The 21900-nt window shown below is 47.1% G+C and overlaps 1 protein-coding gene across 1 annotated transcript in view; it reads right to left on the bottom strand.

The window, feature by feature from the left end:
* The window catches only part of MLLT1 (MLLT1 super elongation complex subunit), a 50579-nt gene that overhangs the window by 16588 nt on the left and 12091 nt on the right, over positions 1 to 21900 (bottom strand). Inside the window, exons 3-10 of the mRNA XM_056844370.1 lie at positions 20170 to 20252; positions 17640 to 17783; positions 16576 to 16701; positions 11826 to 12395; positions 9539 to 9626; positions 3965 to 4076; positions 1351 to 1450; positions 206 to 277 (exon numbers count right to left, since the gene is read on the bottom strand). Coding sequence (XP_056700348.1) covers positions 206 to 277; positions 1351 to 1450; positions 3965 to 4076; positions 9539 to 9626; positions 11826 to 12395; positions 16576 to 16701; positions 17640 to 17783; positions 20170 to 20252 — 1295 coding nt within the window. The remainder of the gene's footprint in view (positions 1 to 205; positions 278 to 1350; positions 1451 to 3964; positions 4077 to 9538; positions 9627 to 11825; positions 12396 to 16575; positions 16702 to 17639; positions 17784 to 20169; positions 20253 to 21900) is intronic.

The following is a 21900-nucleotide window of genomic DNA, read 5'->3' as shown; positions in this document are numbered from 1 at the left end:
CCTCCCCGCAGCTCTGGGCTGGATGGATTAAGGGTCTGGACTTGGTATAAGACAACTTCACATGTTCACAAGGCCCCGGGGATGGACAGCTTCAGCTAGTTAGGGCTGGTTTTATTTCCCAGCAAAGTGCAGCAAGGATATCCCAAAGAGGCCGGACCTCTCCCGCTCCGGGCAACCCAAAAGGCCCCCTCATCGTGAAGTTTACCTTGTCATAGGTCCCTTTCTTGAGGATCTTTTCTGGCTTGCTGCAGGACTCCGGACTCTTTCTCCCAGGAACCTGAGAAGGGTTAAGAAGAGAAGAAGGTGAGTTGGTTTGTATACCCCGATTTTCTCTACCTTTTTAAGGAGACTCAGACCGGCTTACAATCGCCTTCCCTTCCTCTCCCCACAACGGACACCCTGTGAGGTAGGTGGGGCTGAGAGAGTTCGGGAAGAACTGTGACTGGCCCAAGGTCGCCCAGCTGGCTTCAAGTGGAGGAGTGGGGAAACCAACCCGGTTCTCCAGATTAGAGTCCGCCGCTCAAGGAGGAGTGAGGAATCAAACCTGGTTCTCCAGACTAGAGTTCACCACTCATGTGGAGGAGTGGGGAAACCAACCCAGTTCACCAGATTAGAGTCCACCACTCATGGAGCAGTGGGGAATCAAACCCAGTTCTCCAGATTAGAGTCTGCTGCTCATGTGACAAAGCAGGGAATCAAACCTGGTTCTCCAGATCAGAGTCCGCTGCTCTTAACCATTACACCATGCTGGCTCTAGGGGAACAATCACACGCACCCATTAGGTTCGGTTCAGAGGAAACACACACAACGCCAAAGGAGAACGAGACAAGTGGGAGGTGGAGCTGTCTGCCCCTTAATCTGTTGGGTGAGGAGGGTGTATACGTAAGGGAGGAAAGGCAGGGAGGCCAAATTCCACCGATCTGCGGGGCAGGGCAGGGAGGATGCTGTGATCCCCAATACTGCATAGTAGTGGTCTCAAATTTATTAATACGGTCAACTGACCAATTACCTGCCAACACATCAAAATTTCCAGACTCAATAGTTTTGCACCGCAGAATCACAGACTGCCCGTACAAATAAAGGTGTAAGAGCAATAAAAACCAACCCCTGGTTAAAATCATCACCTTAAAATTGGTAAAATTGTAAAATATTCTAACGATCATTCTCTAATAAAGTACTGCATATTTTAATAGCAGCAGCGCAGAACTTGGCAGTTCAGAGCGTGAGCTGAGGACCTTCTCCTAATGGGAGCTTCTTTGCCAAAAGCTCAACTGACTCTTCCGGGAATTTACCAAGCAGGGGGGAAATAAGCTTTGAGACAGGAGTGGTAAAGCCCTGGCTCAAGGTTACCTTATTGCTCGAAGGGGGGAGTTTCTGGCTAGGAGGAGGTTCGCGGCTTGGCAAGCAGGAATCCGCACTGTTATCGCTGTCGCTGTCGCTATGGCTGAGCCTGGAGAGGAAAGTGGGGAAAAAGAGGCACCAGTCACCCTCTCTCCAAACGGCTGTTCGCTGGGGGTAGCAAGGAGCAGAACCTCCACGTTCGGAGGCAAGCTATCACGGCTGGCTTGCAAACTCTCCGAGGCGACACGCTGCTGCCTGAAATGGGACTGCTGGCCTAGACGGCTCTCTGGCAACACTTAGGCTCTTCAGCCACTACGCAGCACACTCGACGGGGAAGGAGAGGGAAACAACAGAGAAAAAGAAAGATTTCCAGCTCCCCGGCAGGAAACGTTAAGCTCTGGCAACCAGCGCTGCTTACTGGAGACGGCTCAGGTCCTTGGCTGTCTGTCCCATGTTTCTGTTACCAGCCCACGCAAGCAAGCAATTATTGGGGTGACTAATCCAGAAGACCCTTCCCCCAACTGATTCATTTTAAAGCCAACAAGCCCTCTGGGGCATTGAAGAAACTGCATCTGCACCGTTTTTCAGAGTGCTTGGTACATTCCGGTCCACATAATATTTTTGTTGGCAAGTTGGTAAAATGTAGTTGAGATCATATTACTGTTAGGTGGAACTGTAACTGGTTGACAGATGTTTAGCTGAAAACTCAAAGAGTGCTTGTTAAAGGTCCCTCATTCCCTTGGAGAGGACTGACAAGTGGAGCTCCTCAGGGAACTGTCCTGGGCCCTGTGTTGTTCAACACCTTTATCAATGATTTGGATGGAGGAATAGAGGGGATGCTTAGTAAATTTGCAGATGATACTAAATTGGAAGGGGTCGCAAATATGGCAGAAGACAGAGCGAGGATACAGGATGATCTTGACTGGCTGTAGAATTGGGCTAAAACTAATAAAATGAATTTCAACGAAGATAAACGTAAAGTTCTGGATTTAGGTAGGAAAAATCAAATGCAGGATGGGGGAGACTTGCCTTGGCAGTAGTGTGTGAGAAAAGGATCTTGGGGTCTTAGTGGACCATACACTGAACAATTATGTATGATGCAGTTGCTAAAAAAGGAAATTCAATTTTGGGCTGTATCAACAGAAGTATAGTGTCCAGAACACGTGAAGTGATGGTATCGTTTTACTCTGCTCTAGTTAGATCTCACCGTATTGTGTTCAGTTTTGGGCACCATAATTTAAGAAGGATGTAGACAAGCTGAAACGTGTCCAGAGGAGGGCAATGAAGAGGGTGAGGGGTCTGGAAACCAGGTGCTATAAGGAAAGGTTAAAGGAGCTTGGTACGTTTAGCCGGGAGAGGAGACGACTGAGAGGTGATATGATAACCATCTTTAAATACTTGAAGGGCTGTCATACAGAGGATGGTGCGGAGTTGTTTTCTGTTGCCCGAGAAGGTCATACCAGAACCAACGGGTTGAAATTAAATCAAAAAAGTTTCAGCATTTGGCTCTCGTGGTCCTTTCTTACATGCCCAGGGTAATGCCGATTGCCACTTTGGGGTCAGGAAGCAACTTCCCTCCTGGCCAGACTGGCCAGGGATCCTGGAGGGTTTTTTTCTGGTGCCATCTTCTGGGCATGGAATAGGGAGTTACTTGGGGGGGGGGTGTATGGGGGGGAGGTAGTTGTGAATTTCCTGCATTGTGCAGGGTGTTGGACCAGATGACCCTGGGGGTCCCTTCCAACTGTATGATTCTATTCTGAAATCCCCAAGGACCATCTGGCAGGACTTGCCTGGTTCAGGACACGGCTCTTCTATACTTCCGATAGCCCCTCTTATCCTTCCCCACCCTGCCGCCCAGGTGACAGAAAGGTGAATTAAGCAACATTGTGCGTGCAAACTGGCTTCACTTGCACTTTCTAATGAGGCTGCAACATCCAATACAGTTTTGTGCAACCAGATACCCTTCAACCGAACTTTCTTCTTGCTATTTCCGCTGGTTAGAAATTCATAAGTTCAGACGAGCTTTTTTACCGGCAAGATGTAATGCTTTAGACTCAGCCGAGACACAAGGGCGATACAATAAAATTACTGCAGAACGAAAATGCCCATTTTGTCCGGACTAAATAGACTCCCTAGGCCCTATTGTTTTTGCATGTCCACAAAATAATATTGCACAAAATAAATATAGCACTCCCTTGATAAAATAGCTAAAGACACTTTCTGAGATGCGGATACTGCATTATCTGCTGTCAGATAGATGGGTCAATTGCGTGAGAGATGTGGCAACTTTTCTCTTGATAGCGTCAAGGAAAAATTAAATTTCATTTCCCCTTTTTTAAAGTGTGAAAGGTTAGATGAATAGCCAATGGCTGTTAAATCTAGGGAAAGGAAAAAACAAAACAACAATACAGATGACAAAGCTGCTGTCTCACCCTGACCACATCAAGGTACAACATTCAGCGCTGAGCAGGGTAGGAAGGACGGAAGGAGGCAAACAAATCACCTTACAAGGCCTCCTAGACTCCTTCTTTTAGAGCATGGCTATATTAACTGCCACAACACATTACTCAAGCATAAAGCAAGGTTGCAAAACCCGTGTGTGCCAACCGGGCCGCTGGCTCACCTGGGGTCTCTGCTGATGGGGGTCACCTTGACAGCTGTCTCTTCCCCAGACGAGCTGTCATCATCATCCGATTCCTCAGACTGGAGGTCCTCCACCATGGATCGCAGCGGCCCTGGGCATAGGAAGCCAGGAAAAAGCGGTTTTAATGGGCACGACGCCTGAGAATTTGGATTTCAGCGCCAAACGGAATTGCACATTCAGGGCCCCCGCCGTCAGACTGTGGCTATCCATCTGGTTCTCCCAGGGGGTTGCTAAGGCCGTACGGCTCACCAAGATGACCAGAGACTGCCAGTTGCTTAAGGAGGACCACTGAGGCCTGGGCAAGCCTGCTTTTTTTGCTGTTGCTCCACAAGCCGATGGTTGAACACCTGGCGGGGTGTGTTATGTGCGACCCCAATTCAGGCTACTGTCTCTTCCTTCTCCTCCTGGCTCGCCCTGACTCTCCGATTACAAAGCAAATCAATGGGGGAAAGCCAAACGTCGGAGAACAAGGAACAGAGCGTCCAGAGGTTCCCTCTCCCCACACCCTGCTTTAACCCAAAACTTCTTAAACTGTGGGTCGCGGCCCCATATGGGGTTGCATAACTGAATGTGTGGGTCACTATTTTTTCAAAAAAAATTAAAATAAATTTCTTTATGATTTATTATTAGTAAATGTTTGATTTGTATATCTATTTTATATACCCGGGGTCGCGTAAAAATTTCTTGGGCAAAAAGGGGTCGTGAGTGGAAAAAGTTTAAGAAGCCCTGCTTTAACCCAACCCATAAAACGCTTATCGTATCAGGCATCATGAATAAGCCTTACCTTTATTCCCCAACCCGCCCCTTTCTCCCGGCTTCGTACACCAGGAGATCCAGGTCTTTGACCCCACAAATGGTGCAATCCTTCCGAAAACACCGAAACCAGGGAAAACTACTAAAAACCAGGGATTCCGCCATTTCCCATCCACCTCCACACAGCCCTAGCCTAAACAGCAACCAACAGAAACCGATACCACTATACAATTATGAGTCTATTTTATATACATTCATCAGCGATTAACTCCATTACACATATAAGCTTTTATACAGATATTGTACCGTAAATAATACGTTTTTGACAACATTTCACGATTTCCCCTTGTTTCACTTTATACAAACAAAATAATGTTACGCTATTTACCCAAGCAAGTAAATACAGTAACGTTATTTTGTTTGTATAATAAATAAGTTAAGACGGGATAAGTAAACTTATGTTATAACCTTTGTTTTACAAAGAGAACAGGAATAAGAATCAGTAAGACTTCAAAAGCAGCTAAGATTCTCCTGTGAAATTTAAGGCATCCACCTCCACAAAGCTCTAGCCTAAACAGCAACCAATAGAAACCGATACTATTATACAATTATGAGTCTATTTTATATACATCCATTGACGGTTAACTGCATGACATATATCAGCTTTTATACGGATATTGTAACATAAATACATATGCTTTTGACAAGGTTTCGCGATTTCCCCTTAACAAAATAATGTTACTATAATTACCCAAGCAAGTAAATACAGTAACACCGTTTTGTCTGTATAATACGTAAGTTAATAGGGGATAAGTAAACTTACGTTGGAAACTTTGTTTTACATAGAGTCCGGGAATAAGAATCGGTAAGACTTCAAAAGCAGCTAAGATTCTCCTGTGAAATTTTAAAGCAACAGACTTCTGAGGAAGCTGAAGTGAAACAAGGAAAAATCGCGAAACCTTTTTAAAAGCTTATGTATTTATGTTACAATATCCATATTAAATGAATTCCGGCGAAACGGCAATTTTTTTAATGATAAACATGGATGATGCACAAAAAGATTTAATCAATTGTTCTAAGTAGAAATATAAGAAATAGAAAAGAGTCAACTAGATGTTGAAAATGATATGTATCACCAGTGTAAATACTAATGTAGGTTTAAATAATGCTTATTAGATGAGAAAATATTGGATTGGATGCACTATAAATCAAATGGATTTTTGTAAGATGGAATATTCATATGTTCTGAATCGAATATTTTTCTCTTTCCCCAAGTTCCCCTTTTTATTTCTGTATCCTAAAAATCCTTTAATAAAAAATTATAAAATATCCGTATTAAAGCTTATATATGTAATGGAGTTAACCATTAATGAATGTATATAAAACAGACTCATAATTGTACAGTGGTATTGGTTTATGTTCAGGTACCACTCCCACTTTATACATGGCTGGCCTAAACAGCAGGAGGAGGAGACCCCATGGCCTGCCCTGGGAGGCCTTTACCCTCCGTTGTCGGGCACTCGTTTCTCGCCCTCCTCGGGCTCAACGCCTTGAAGAGCTGTTGGTCAGGCAGCAGCTGAGAAACCGAGCCGTGGATCAGGAAGCCCCTGGTTTGCATCCCAACTCTCCTGCAAATTCTCCAGGGGGCTGAAGCACCTCCGTCTCCCTCGTAAGCGGCGAGGGTGCAAATACTGGCCTGCTTTGCAAGCAGCTCAGAGGTTAAGACCTTTGACTGTATCTACCATCAGCAGAGAGGGACTCGCAGAAAAAAACCTTCCTGCCTTCCCCTATGCTGCAGCCTGCTGTGCCCCCCCCCCCCATCACACTGGTCAGGGTTCCCCAACAGCATGAGGGGAAAGTGGGAGTCCACACCGGGGGAGGGGAGTTTCTGAAAACTGGCCCACACTTTTCCGCTGGTGGAAGTTGGTGGAAAACACGCTGGTGGAAAACATGGTTAGGATCTAAGCTATGGTTACCGACCTCCAGGTGGTGGCTGGAGATCTCCCGCTATTACAACTGATTTCCAGCCGAAAGAGATCGCTTCACCTGGACAAAATGGCTGCTTTGGCAATTGGACTCTATGGCATAGAAGTCCCTCCCCTCCCCAAACCCTGTCCTCCTCAGGCTCCACCCCAAAAATCTCCAAGTATTTCCCAATCCGGAGTTGGCAACCCTAATCTAAGCTATAATATCGCAAGCTGTTCTAAGAACACTCTGAATGTGCTACATAGGATTATTCTTCGTTTCAAGGCAGAGCAGATGCCTCGCACACAAAAGGTACCAGGGGCTTAATTCCTCAGTTCAAGGCCCTCACGTTGGGGGCTGGGGAAGTTCTCCCTCTGCCCAGACCTCGGGAGTCTCTGATAAGCATAGCAGACAATACCAGATGGACCAATGGTACGAAGCAGAGGGGCTGTGGCTGGTACAGCATCTGCTTGGCATGCAGAAGGTCCCAGGTTCCATCCCCGGCATCTCCAGTTAAAGGGACTAGGCAAGAAGTTGATGTGAAAGGCCTGAGACCCTGGAGAGCCACTGCTGGTCTGAATAGACAATACTGACTTTGATGGACCAAGGATCTGATTCAGGATAAGGCAGCTTCATGTGTTCATGTGTGTTCATGCGTTTGTGAGTGGAAGCGTACGGGTCCGCTCATCACTGTTAGCCAGAGGGCCCCCAGCTCAGCGGTAGCGCACTGTGCGCAAGCAGAAGCCGCCCACTGATTCCCGGCACCCCCCAGTCAAAGGATCCAAAGACAGCAGATGTTACGAATGACCTTCCTCTGCCTGAGCCCCTGGAGAGCTGCTGCCAGTCAGAGACGAGTCTTGGCTAGGCGCACCAGGGGAGTTTAAAATCTGTTCCATCTGAGGGAGTACAGTCATGGCTCAGTGGGAGAGCCCATTCCGCAGCCATGCTTGTCTGCTTTCAGCCAGGGAGCCCAGGATTCAGTGGTCAGGCCCGTGTGCATCCAGGATCAATCCCCGGCAACCACACTCAAGTAGCAGGAAAGACCTTTCTCTGCTTGGGAGCCATTGCCACTCAAGATTGCTGCAGTAGCAATGATATCATTCCTTTTTTCTTGCTGAGTTTGCAAGTTGAATGAGAGACTGCGCACCTGTTGTTCTGACCATCCTTTTGCCTTGGATAGTTAGTTGGAACAATTACAGAAAAGGGCTAGATTAATTGCTTTTTAAGAGTTCTTATCTTGGCCTATCTTGGAGGATCACATATGTGCATGCTGGCTATCTCCACCTGTGGTCTCTTATTTAGAGTAACCAATCAGATATTCAGAAACGGCCACATGATTGTGAGAACCAAACTTAGAGAAAGATAAGATATAATTTTCTCTATACATAAGAACTCCTGTGATAAGCAAATCAGATTTCCCTGGCTAGAGTCTCCAAGAGCAGAGATTAAGATACCTCGGTGAGATATTGGGTACTTTGGGTCTCTTTCGATAATCCCTAAAAGCAGAGACAAAAAGCTAAAACCCTGATTTGTTGTAAACAATTATAATATGAATAAATAACGCTAGATACGCTGATCTTGTTCGCACGCATTTCCACAGTTTCTGAGGGGTTAATTATCTAACGCCTTTATTTTTTACTGTCTTGCTTAATAAAACGAGTCTCTTCTTCGTTATAATAAAAGATTCTACTGGTGTCTCGTTTAGTTGCTGGCCGTTTAAAAGAGAAAAACTCATGTCCAAAAGATTAACTTTGTATTAGCAAGAGTTAGAGGAGTGACTCTCTCTGGCATGATGAATCTTAGAGAACGTTCCTCAAGACAAGCTTTTGAAAGATTGTTCGGGACGAGTTTCTCCAACAGTGCAGGGGATAACTCTCACACTACAAGGTGAGACAACAGTGGACTAAAAGCACCAAGGGTCTAATGCAGGATAATGCAGGTTTGTACGTTCTTTGACACCGGCTAAAAACTTGAGCAGTGAATCTGGCCTCTGCCACTGCACGCTCGTTGGCCTTTGCCAAAGCACTCGGCTCTCCAGCTTCTCCCATGTGCAACACGGGGGACCCTCACAGGGTCATCTGAAGGATAGTGGGGCGGATGCAGAGATCTTGGAAGCAGCTGCTGTTCCCACCAGTCTCAGGGCTGCCCCTCTATCATCTTGCCACAGAAAGTCATCACTTACTCCAGGAGTTCCCAATGTGGTACCCGTGGGTGCTACGATGCCTGCAGGGGGAGACGGGGCTTCTGACTGGGATAAGGATCTCAGGCATCGGGCAGAATCTCTCCTCCCTGAGCCAAGATCCTGGAGAGCCGTCCTTGGCTGGACGGACTACAGGGGTCTGACTTGGGACAAGGTATCTTCAAGAGGGTAGATTTTTGCCCGTGACACCCACACTCCTCTGCTTTGAGATGCACAGCTCAGGGCTGGGAGCTTGTGTGCAGAAGGTCCCAGGTTCAATTCCCAGGATCTCCAATTTAAAAGGATCTCCGATACCGGGAAAGGGAAAGGTTCTGCGTTGGAGAAACTATCAGTGCTGAAAGTATTAGGATGGACCAGCGGAGGGCAGAGACAAAGAACATCAGACAGGATGACCCACCCACCAACTCCCATTAGCAGGTGGCTATAGCTACCTACTGCCCCTCAACCCCATCTTCCCCCCAGCTGCAACAGCAGGATCATCACAGCAATCACTGAGAAATTGCAAAGCCCTCCGATCCCTCTAAAGCGCCACGGAAGAGCCCGTCATCTTTAAAACAGCGACAACCCCGTATTTTCAGGCAGGGTAGGTGTAATTTGCACCAAGACTCACGTGAGGTTTCCAAACCGCAACGCACCTTGGCTGTGGTTCTGAGACGGCTCGAAATCAGAGTCGGAGCTGGAGTCCGAGCCAGAGCTGGAGTTCGAAGGGCTGGACGCGGCGGACTTCACCCCCCATAGAAAGGAGAGAAACGAGCAGAATCTTAAACCCTCCGAGGCATAGGAAAGAGACAGAATGACGGCACTGATCTCCCCCTCCCCCACTCCCACATTTCCTGCAGAGATTTTCCTAAGTAACTAAGAGGAGTACATAGTAACTACAGAGGCCTCTTTTGCCATTATGGACCAATGATACAGGCCCTCTTGGGAGACGGGCCCAACTTCACATGCAGAAGGTGCCAGGTCCAATCTCAGGCAACCATAAGGTTAGGTGAAATAAAATACAATTAAACAACTAAGTATATTTATTATAAAGCGCTCAAACATATATTAAAAACAATCCCTTAGACTAGCAACAAATACAGGGTTGATAATCTAAAACCACATGCCGAATGCAAAGTTTCAGCCACCAGGCCTTCTTCAGTGGTCGAGTGAAACATATTATGCACACATAAACCTTCATTAACAAATAAAACTATTTTATATGAGCCTGGGTATGTACTGTAAGATTTAATACAGGTGGAGTTACGGTACCAGAATTTTCCTGAAATATGTTTCGAACTGTAAAAGCACAACTTCAAGGAACGTATGTAATGCCAACATTGTACGTAATGCCAGCCCGTTCCAAAAAGATATATTTATACTACATTCCTTGAAGGTGTGCTTTGACAATTCAAGACATGTTTCAGTAAAATTCTGGTACCATAAGCACAAAGTCCACCCGTATTAAAACTTACAATACATACCCGGGCTCATATAAAATCGTTTTATTTGTAATTAAGATTTGTGTGTGCATATGTTTTACTGGACCACTGAAGAAGGCCTGGAAGCAGAAATGTGTTTGTTGCCATAGGGGCTTGTTTTTAATATATGCATGAGTGCTTTATAATAAATACACTTAATTGTTTGTTTTTTATTTCACCTAACCTTTTGGGTACCCAACTTTATTTTTAGGTTGGGCAATTTCCCCCTCTGCTTTGGAAGTCACCATGGAGGGAAGGATAGAGGGCGCTTAGCTCTGGACAAAGATGGGTCCCTTTTCTCCCCCCTCTGCCAGATCCTCAACTCAACATCCCTAACTTGGGCCTACCTGTACCTGATGTTGTAATTCCCTGACCCTCCCATTGCATCCTAATCTCCCACAGATCTGCTTCAACAGTACCAGCAGGCAGGGAGGGGCCATGGTTCAGTGGTACAGCACCTGCTCGGTGTACAGAAGATCTCGGGTTCAATCCCCAGCATCTCCATTTTTTAAAAGAAAGGACTAGGCGGTGGATGATGTTAAAGACCTCCGCCTGAGACCCTGGAGAGCTGCTGCCAGTCTGAGTAGACAATGCTGACTCAGATGGACCAGGGGTCTGATTCAGTACAAGGTATGGAGAGAGTGGACAGGGAGAAGCTTTTCTCCCTCTCTCGTTTCATTTCATTTCATTTAATTAACCTTTATTGGCATACCATTCTCCCTCTCTCATAATACTAGAACGCGGGAATCATCTGCTGAAGCTGGAAGGTGAGAGATTCAAAACAGATAAAAGGAAGGATTTCTTCACACAACGCATCATTAAATTGTGGAACTCCCCTGCCCCAAGATGTGGTGATGGCTGCCAACTTGGAAGGCTTTAAGAGGGGAGTGGACATGTTCATGGAGGAGAGGGCTATGCATGACTACTAGTAGTCTTACCTGGATTTGATCATTGCATGGATCATAACAGTCAAATAACTATTCAAGGAAGGGACATAGCTGATATATTGGCCAAAGCTGGTAAACAGTGCTACTGTGCCACAGAGGAAACCTGAGCCTCCATTTGTAAGCCAGGATTCAGCAACACCCTCACGTTACAAACCTGTTCCTTCAGTGGAAGTTAAATGGCTACTAGTAAAAATGGATACTAGTCATGATGCATACCTATTCTCTCCAGAATCAGAGGAGCATGCCTTAAATTATGTTAGGTGCTGTGGAACACAGGCAGGACAATGCTGCTGCAGTCGTCTTGTTTGGGGGCTTCCTAGAGGCACCTGGTTGGCCACTGTGGCAACAGACTGCTGGACTTGATGGGCCTGGGTCTGATCCAGCATGGCCTTTTCTTATGTTCTTACGATGAACAGGCACCAAGATAGCTACCGCCTGCATAGTGGACACCATCTGACAAACGGGGAAGTCTACACCACGCTCCTCCCCCTGCCCCAAGCTCGCAGGCCGCTCACCTCCGATTTCAGAGAAGCCTCGTCCTCTGAATTGGACTCCTCCGCTGCCGCCACCACCGCCGCCGCCGCCACCTCCACGGGCTTCTTGAGGGCCTTGGGCTCGCTCTCCGCCTTTGCCTTCTCCGCTTTGGCGCCGGGCTTCTCCTTGGGGGGCCGCTTCTCGGCGTAAGACGCGGCGCGGGGCGAAGTGGCCGGGACGGTCTTGGCCCCCTTCGAGCTGCTCTTCTTCGGCTTTTTGGCACTGGGCTTGGGTGACTCCACCGCTGGGGGCCTCTTGCTGGACGGCTTGAGCTCGCCCGGCGGGGGGGCCCCCTTGGGCGAGGCGTTCTCCGCCTTGGGCTCCTTCAGAGCCAGCTTGGGTTCCTTGAAGGCTGCCTTGGGGAGGGGCTTGTCCTCCTTGGGCGCCTTGTTCTCGGCAGCTTTCCTCGAGGAGTCCTTTGGAGGCTTACCGGGATCCCTCTCGGGGTCTTTGGAGGAGGCTTTGCTCTCCGAGTCCTTCCGGGGCCTCTCGCGGTGCTCCCGGGTCACCTTGTGCGGCTTGGAAGTTTTGCTCCCGTCTTTGCCCGCCTCCTGAGAGCCGGGGCCAAAAGGGGAAAGGGGAGAAATGTTACTAGAAAAGTTACTAGAGGGAAGTGAGGGGCACTACTCTCATAGAATCATAGAGTTGGAAGGGACCACCAGGGTCATCTAGTCCAACCCCCTGCACAATGCAGGAAATTCACAACTACCTCCCCTCCCGCACCCCCAGTGACCCCTACTCCATGCCCAGAAGGTGGCCAAGATGCCCTCCCTCTCATGATCTGCTGAAAGTCATAGAATCAGCATTGCTGACAGATGGCCATCTAGCATCTGCATATAAAACCTCCAGGGAAGGAGAGTTTACCACCTCCGGAGGAAGCCTGTTCCACTGAGGAACCGCTCTGTCAGAAAATTATTCCTAATGTCTAGACCAGTGGTTCCCAACATTGGGCACACGCCCCACAGGGGGGCAATTTGATTTTTAAAGGGGGCAATTCGAGAATGAGGATCTCGCTAACTTTAGTCTACTTATCTTGAGGTGAGCTCAAATTGTATTTTGAATTTGTTAGGTACTTTTATTTTATTGTATAGTAAACTGTCATTTTGTTCTTTTATTTTTCTCTTTCATGGATGCCATGTTCTTTGGAAGCTTGATTAGACCAGGTTAGTGGCCTTTTAGACTTCCTCCACGTGAATAGTTCACTTTTTGAATAATAAGAATTATATGTCACGGGGGGGGGGGCATCAGGATTTTAGAGATGCTTAGGTGGGGCATGGCCAAAAAAAGGTTAGGAACCACTGGTCTAGACAGAAACTCTTTTGGTTTAATTTCAACCCATTGATTCTCGAGCACCAAGAGAACGCCAACTTCTTTGTACTTGTGGATCCTCAACTCTGGATTTGCCTCATTACATTCTATTTTGCCCATTGTATGCAGTCCCCCAGGGCTAAATCTTTGGCAGGAATATTATCCGGTCTCAATATACACTCGGATGCAGATAAAATTATATTTCTGTTATCAGATATTGATGCATATGCATCATATAGAGTCTCTTTGTTTGCTCTTGCAGCAAAGAAAATAAAATCTAATGGAGTGTCAGAAGAAGCAGCTACTTTTCTTTTGAATTGAAATGTTTTAGTATATCCCATTATTTATTTCCTTGCAACCGACCTTTATTGGCATAAAATCACTATACACATGATAGCGTGTAAAAATACAAATATTTGAGATGTAACCTTACAAAATGGTTAAAAAACACTTGCATAAGATAGTGTTGTGAGTTGATACATCCATCTGTTTAACTGATTTGCGGCGTTCTATAGCATTCTTTACAGATACCCTGGACAGCCCCCAAAAAACAAATCAGTGGGTTTTAGATCAAGCCTGAACTGACCCTAGAAGTTAAATGACTAAACTGAGGCTGTCATACTTTGGACATATTATGAGAAGACAAGAGTCACTGGAAAAGACAATCATGCTAGGAAAAGTTGAAGGCAGCAGGAAAAGAGGAAGACCCAACAAGAGATGGACTGACTCTATAAAGGAAGCCACGGCCCTCAGTTTGCAAGATCTGAGCAAGGCTGTCAAGGATAGGACACTTTGGAGAACATTGATTCATAGGTTGACTCTGATTCGAGTCGGAAACAACTTGATGGCACTTAACACACACACACAGCTTTCTTTAAAAATTGTGCTACCTTCTCCAGAAAATGGGGTGAACAATTGTTCAGTAGAAAGGAAGCATTACAGGAATCGGAAGCATTCAGTTTATTTGTCTGCAAAGGGCTTATAGGTAAAGGTAAAGGTCCCCTGTGCAAGCACCGGGTCATTCCTGACCCATGGGGGGACGTCACATCCCGACGTTTACTAGGCAGACTTTGTTTACGGGGTGGTTTGCCAGTGCCTTCCCCAGTTATCTTCCCTTTACCCCCAGCAAGCTGGGTACTCATTTTACCGACCTCAGAAGGATGGAAGGCTGAGTCAACCTTGAGCCGGCTACCTGAAACCGACTTCCGACAGAATTGAACTCAGGTCACGAGCAGAGCTTTGGACTGCAATACTGCAGCTTACCACTCTGAGCCACAGGGCTCTTCTGCAAAGGGCTTAGTAGTCCATTATCTATTTAATATTCTACATGCTAAACTATTATATTTGTATTTTATTTATTTGTTTTAGCAAATTGTGATGGGTCAGACGCCACAACAAGCCAGGGACTGCACGAGTTCAGAAGCCGAAGCGGGGTTGCCACTTCTCAAGATAACCCCGGCTCGGAGCCAAGCGTCGTCTGCCACAGGGCAAGAGCTTCCAGAAGCAGAGCGAGAGCGGGGACACAAACCGGTTGGCTTGGGCAATCACGCTGAGCACAAACTCACTTCGCGCCAGCTGCCACTAACTGACCGATCCCAAGCCACGGCTCAGCGATCCAAATGGGCACATCGTACTTGATTTCAAAGGGGTAGCTGTGTTGGTCTGCAGCAGCGACTGCCCTATGAGGAGAGGTTAAAACGCTTTGGGCTGTTTAGCTTGGGAAGAAGGCAGGTAAGGAGAGACATGATGGAGGCCTATAAAATTATGCATGGTATGGAGAGAGTGGACAGGGAGAAGCTTTTCTCCCTCTCTCATAATACCAGAATGCGGGGTCGCTGGCTGAAGCTAGAGGGTGAGAGATTCAAAACAGATAAAAGGAAGTATTTCTTCACACAATGCATAGTTAAATTGTGGAACTCCCCTGCCCCAAGATGTGGTGATGGCTGCCAACTTGAAAGGCTTTCAGAGGGGACATGTTCATGGAGGGGTATTCATGGCTACTAGTCAAAAGGGATACTAGTCACGATGCAGACCTATAGTCTCCAGGATCAGCGGAACAGGCCTATTCTATTAGGCCCTGTGGAACACAGGCAGGAGAATGCTGCTGCCATCGTCTTGCTTGTTGCCTTCCTGGAGGCACCTGGTTGGCCACTGTGTGAACAGACTGCTGGACTTGATTCTGCATAGCCTTTCTTATGTTCCTATATTCTTAGAACAGCTGAATACACAACCAGTAGAACCTTGGAGACCAACAAGGTTGTCAGGGCGTGAGCATTTGAGAGTCAAAGCTCCCTTCAAAGCTCCACTGAAAGATGCCTGAGGAACGAGGAAGCAACGAGAGTGGGGGCTCCAGCTACTAGGGAGAGACAGTGGGTCACAGCCCCTAGAGCAGCCCCACTTGTTAAACCGCCGCCACCACCATCTCCAGAGAGGGAGAATGGCTCAGCCGCCTGCTTAGGACAACCACTTTTAAAAGAAAGTTGTCAGATTTTTTTTTCTTGGGGGAACCTAACCCGCCTAAGCGAGTGGGGAAGGGCAGCCAAAAAGACATGTTCTAAAATAAATAAATAAGTTTAATTAATACAGAAGATATTTGAATCACTTATAAGCTTTACTATAATAGTCAATATCTTGCAATTACTGATCAATGAACGGCTTTCCATTCTTTCCTTTATATTTTATTACATGACTATCTCAGATATGGAATATGTTATTGATAAAGGTTAAAGTTTATCAATCAAAGTCTAAAGTTGGTGACGGGGGACAAAAATGTATTATAAGATGGTGGCTTGGACACAGAAATGCGGACCTGCTTGTTTTTCCCCTTGTATCCTTTTTCTTTTTTCTGTATCCCTTTATATAACAAAAAATAAACAAATAAATAAACAGCTGCTGTCACTTTGCTTTTTAGACCATCTCCCAGCCCCCGCACCTTGATCTTGCAAGAGCTGGCTGCTCGATGATAACAGTTTAGTGAAGCAATCCCATTGTATAGGAACCTCGCCGGAGGCTGTCAGAAGTTGTAACGACGCCACACTTTTCAAGGAAACGCAATTTGTTTTGCAAGAACAATTAGCTGCGCTTGCTTTCGTAATGAGTATCAAACTCATTGATGATGCCGAGGGTTTTATGTTGATGATTCCGAGGGTTTTATGTTTTTTTTAATCAAGCGAATGCCGTAAAAACACAATTTTCCATGTCTGCCCGAGTCGCATTCCACGGGCTAAAACCCCCTGACCCTACTATGCTGGGGGCATAATTCCGTCCAAACCAGCCACCCTAAAGCGGAGAAAGAGTCTGATGTGCAAAGATTCTGTCACTTGGATTTATGACTCAGCAGCATTTGTTTCAAAATGAAGTTTCTAGATCTCTCGGCTTTGGAAACGAGAGCACCGAACCCTTCGCAGCTCCAAAGCCACCCACCTTGGTCCCATGGGACTGTTTGGTCTTCTTGGGATCAGAGAAAGCCGACAGCGGTATTGTGGGCAGCATGGGGTAGTCAGGACTGGGCCGAGACACGGTTTCTGCTCCTTCTGGCATCACCATGACCTAAGGAAGCAAGAGCGAGGGAGTTATCGGCAACTGCTACTATAGACCTGGCTACCCCTCTGCTAAGATCATCCTAGACTTTCCCGAGATCAGTATGCCGCCCAAAGCGCCTTTGATTGGAACACCGCAGGGTGAAAACTTCAGCATTCTAATGACCGATTCCTTACAGTTAAATGAACAACACCAAAGCGCACTGAAGTGCATTAAGGTTGTATCTGTCCTGCGGGTGAAGCTGTTGTCCAGTTCACCTCCGGTGCGAAGGTGGCTCGGGTTCCAAGGAACAGTGACGTTGAAAGGAGACCATAAAACACTGACAACTCTTGGGCGCTGACCAATGACTGCTCAGCGATGTGTCACACGCCACACGTACCAAGTTCTAAATCAGGGGTGTTGAGCTCATTTGTTACAAAAATATCACTTGGTCGGGACGGGCCATGTGCACCATTAAATTTGATGCCCAGATCAGGAGTGGGAGGGGATTGCCTCAGCTGGCGAGCTCACTGCAGGCTTGCCAATCCAGATCTGGAGAGGGGGGTGGCTGCCTGCAGCAGGTTTGCCAGCCCGGGGGGAGGGCTGCCTTGGCTTGGAGGAGGAGGAGGAAGAAGAAGGAAGAAGAGTTCTTTTTTATATGCCAACTTTCTCTACCACTTAAGGAAGAATCAAACCAGCTTACTTACAATCACCTTCCCTTCCCCTCCCCACAACAGACACCCTGTGAGGTAGGTGGGGCTGAGACAGCTCTAAGAGAGTGGTGACTAGCCCAAGGTCACCCAGCTGGCTTCATGTGGAAAAGTGGGGAAACCAACCCAGTTCACCAGATTAGCATCCACTGCTCATGTGGAAAGGTGAGGAATCAAACCCAGTTCTCCAGAGTCCCCCGTTCCAAATCACCGCTCTTAACCACTACACCATGCTGGAGGACACATGGTGCTACTCACCCCTCCAGCCTTGATCAGCTTGCGTCGGAAATCCTTCGTTGGATTGTTGAAGGTCAGCTTCTCACAGCGCAGGTGGTTGACAGGCGGGTTCCCCTCCAGATTCAGGAAGAGGTCGTAGGTGAAGCAAACTCTCTTGGGTTCCTCCTGTGACAACAGCCTCGTGAAGGGTTTGCACTTAGGCGCGCCAGCTCACACCCTGTCCCCTACTATTTGGAGGAAAACTGCCCCTGAACCTGGAGGTTCCATTTTCCCCTTCTAGAGATGGCCTTACAAAACAATGGAATCAGCTACCTAGGGGGGTGGTGAGCTCCCCCTCACTGGCAGTCTTTAAGCAGAGGCTGGACAAACACTTGTCAGGGATGCTCTGGACTGATCCTGCATTGAGCAGGGGGATGGACTAGATGGCCTGTAGGGCCCCTTCCAACTCTATGATTCTATGTTTTTTTAAGGCAGGGAGAGCTCACTCTACATTCTGCCCTCCAGACAAACAGCCAGCCTTATTACCCTACGGTTTAATCCGAACGGATCTACAAGGTGTTGAAGGTCATAATTAAATCATCATTAAAAAGAAGAGTTGGTTTTTATACCCCGCTTTTCTTTACCTTTAAGGAGTCTCAAAATGGCTTACAATCACCTTCCCTTTCCCTCCCCGCAACAGACACCTTGTGAGGTAGGTAGGGCTGAGAGAGTTCTGAGAGAACTGTGACTGGCCCAAGATATACCAGCAAGCTTCATGTGGAGGAATGGGGAATCAAACCCGGTTCACCAGATTACAGTCCGCTGCTCTTAACCACTATGCCATAAAAATAAACCAAACAAAAGATTAAAAACCAAAGAGCAGATTCCCCACCACCTTGTATATATCTAGACTAATAACTAAGTAAAAAAGAAAGGAAGAAGAGTTGGTTTTTATATGCCAACTTTCTCTACCACTTAAGGAAGAATCCAACTGGCTTACAATCACCTTCCCTTCCCCTCCCCACAACTGACACCCTGTGAGGTAGGTGAGGCTGAGAGAGTGTGACTAGCCCAGCAGGCTTCATGCAGAGGAATGGGGAAACCAACCCAGTTCACCAGATTAGCCTCCACCACTCATGCGGAGGAGTGGGGAATCAAACCCGGTTCTCCAGATCAGAGTCCACCGCTCTTAACCACTACACCACGCTGGCTCTCTGCAGAAATGCAGAACACAAAAGCCAGCCACTGACAGACATCCAGTTCTCACAATAGGAAAGCATGTCCATTGCACACTTGAATGATAAGATGATGGATAAGATTATGGAAGAATGATAAGATTATTGCAGCAGGGAAGGAAACTGAGGCATCGCTTGGTTTTCAAAACTTCTCTGCTTCAGCATCCGACAGGTAAGCTGCTGCTTGACCCTAATACTCATTGCTGCCGGTTTGATGTTTGACAGATGCTCTTCACCCGGTCATTTATTCATGACTGCAATTTGATGGTTCACTGGCAGCATTTAATGGCCCTGCTTACCTTTGGGTACTTTTTGGAGGGCGGTAAGTCACCTAGGCCCTGACCTGGATGGCCCGGGCTAGCCCGATCTCATCAGATCTCGGAAGCTAAGCAGGGTCACCCCCTGCCCCCCATTGGTATTTGGATGGGAAACCACCAAGGTTGCTACGTAGAAGAATCATAGAGTTGGAAGGGACCACCAGGGTGATCTAGTCCATCCCCCTGCACAATGCAGGAAATTCACGAAATCACACAAGGTTGGAAGAGACCACAAGGGCCATCCAGTCCAACCCCCCTCCCCCACCATGCAGGATCCCACAATCAAAGCACTCCCGACAGAGGGCCATCTAGCCTCTGCTTAAAGACCTCCAAAGACGGGGACCATCGAACAGCCCTCACCATCAGAAAGTTCTTCCTAATGTTTAGGTGGAATCGCTTTTCTATTAGTTTAAATCCATTACTCCGTGTCCTAGTCTCTGGAGCAACAGAGAACAAGCTAGTTCCCTCATCAACATGACATCCCTTCAAATATTTAAACTTGGCTGTCATGTCACCCCTCAACCTTCTCTTCTTCAAACTAAACAAAACCCAACTCCCTAAGTCTCTCCTCATAGGGCATGGATTCCAGACCTCTGACCATTCTAGTCGCCCTCCTCTGGACTCACTCCAACTTGTCAACATCCTTCTTAAATTCTGGAGCCCAAAACTGGACACAGTATTCCTAATGAAGTCTGACCAATGCAGAATACAGTGGTAGTATTACTTCCCTTGAAGGCAATGACAAACCATCTCTGTTCATCTCTTTCCTTAAAAATCCAACCAGGGGCTGCTGTAAGTCGGATGCGACTTGGCGGCACTTTGCACACACACACACAAGATCAACAAGCAAGACTGGGGTGGGAGAAGAGTAAGCAAGCTGCTTTTCCTAGACGTCTATGAGCAAGCAATGCAAAGAAAGCGATACAGGGCTGCCAGAACCCAGTTCTGAGATACCGGCTAGCCACTTCGCTTTGAAAGGAATGGGGGAGGGAGAGAAAGAAGAGAAGATGAGACGCTTACCTTGTTTTTGAAGTGAACTTCAATGGGCATGATGAAGCCAGCATAGCCAGACTCCTCCACTTTGTACGGGGGCTCTTTGCAGACTGAGAAGTAAGCGTAAATGGAGTTAAGCTTTGAGCCTACGGTGGCACAGCCCGAGCAAGGAGCAAATTCAAGGGGAGGGGCTGTGGCTCAGCAGTAGAGCATCTGCACGGCATGCAGAAGGTCCCAGGTTCAATCCCTGGCATCTCCAGTTCAAGGGACTAGGAAAGTAGGTGATGTGAAAGACCCCTGCCTGAGACCCTGGAGAGCTGCTGCCGGTCTGAGCAGACAGTACTGACTTTGATGGACCAAGGGTCTGATTCGGTATAAGGCAGCTTCATGTGTTCAAAGCAGGTCTGCCGCCAAACTTGAAAGGGCTGCTTGCCTGCCACCTTCTCACTCTGCTTCAGTCCCCAGGACCCTGCGTCTGTGACATCTGCATGGCCTTAATGATCGGCCATACAGGGCTATCTCTAGGAAATTAGCAAGATAACGCATGCGAAGTGGACGCTCCAAAGCCCTCTATGAATACTAAGAAGGTCATCATCATAGAAAAAGAAAAGTTGGTTTTTATATGCCGACTGTCTCTAACTTTTAAGGAGAATCAAACGGCTTACAATCGCCTTCCCTTCCCCTCCCCACAACAGGCACCTTGTGAGGCAGGTGCGGTCGAGAGAGTTCAGAGAGAACTGTGACCGTCCCAAGGTCACCCAGCAGGCTTCATGTGGAGGAGTGGGGAATCAAACCCAGCTCACCAGATTAGAGTCCACCACTCATGTGGCGGAGTGGAGAATCAAACCCAGTTCTCCAGATTAGAGTCCGCCGCTCATGTGGGAGAGTGGGGAATCAAACCTGGTTCTCCAGATTAGAGTCCACTGCTCCTAACCACCACACCCTCATGAAAGGAGGCAATCGTTACCACCCAACACAACTTTCCTTTTAAAAAATAAACAAAGCAGCAAGTGGCGACTGATGCCAGCACGAAGCGTATCCTAAGAGCCCGGCTGGAAAATGTCTAGCACCCAGTTTTTGACAACAGGTGGCCAAGTGCCTCCGGAAGCCCTCAAATGGAGCCCTCAAGCAGTAGCCTCCCTCTCAGTTTGTTCCCAAGACTCTGGTTGTCAGGGGTAAACTGGAGCTTCCACTTAGCGAGCGTGGCTAGAAGCCATAGAAAGGGGTATCCTCCGCAAAGATGTTCTATCAAGTAGCAAGAGCGGGTATTCTACCAACAATATAAGACCGGGACATATGGTTCATTCAGGCCTCTTAACTGCACCTGCCCCAGACTATACATATGTACTCCCCCCTGTATGAAGGTCCTACGGCCAAATTTTTAGCAGGAATATTATCGGTTATTATGGTATATTCAGATGAGGATAAAATCTAATTTCTACTGTCTGACATCGATGTTCACGTAACACACAGGGTTTCTTTGTTTGCCCAAGCAGCAAAGAAAATAAGATATAAGGTTTCTGAAGGAGTTACCAATTAAGTTTAAAACAGTGAGTGAGTACATTCTGGTATCTGTTATTTTAATCGCTGATTTGTTTATTTATATTGCTGCATTACCATGTTTTAGCCAGTTGTATGTACTACCGTTGGTTGTATTACTATGTTTTAGTTATTTGTGACGGCCATCGGCCATAGACAATAAATTCTCTTGGTCTTGGTTTACATATGTACTCATCCAGGCTAGCCTGATCTCGGAAG

The sequence above is a fragment of the Euleptes europaea genome, chromosome 2 (genome assembly GCF_029931775.1).
Source record: "Euleptes europaea isolate rEulEur1 chromosome 2, rEulEur1.hap1, whole genome shotgun sequence".
Lineage (NCBI taxonomy): Eukaryota > Metazoa > Chordata > Lepidosauria > Squamata > Sphaerodactylidae > Euleptes > Euleptes europaea.
Note: the sequence above shows the minus strand (reverse complement) of the source record. Positions and strands in the feature narration are given on the sequence as shown.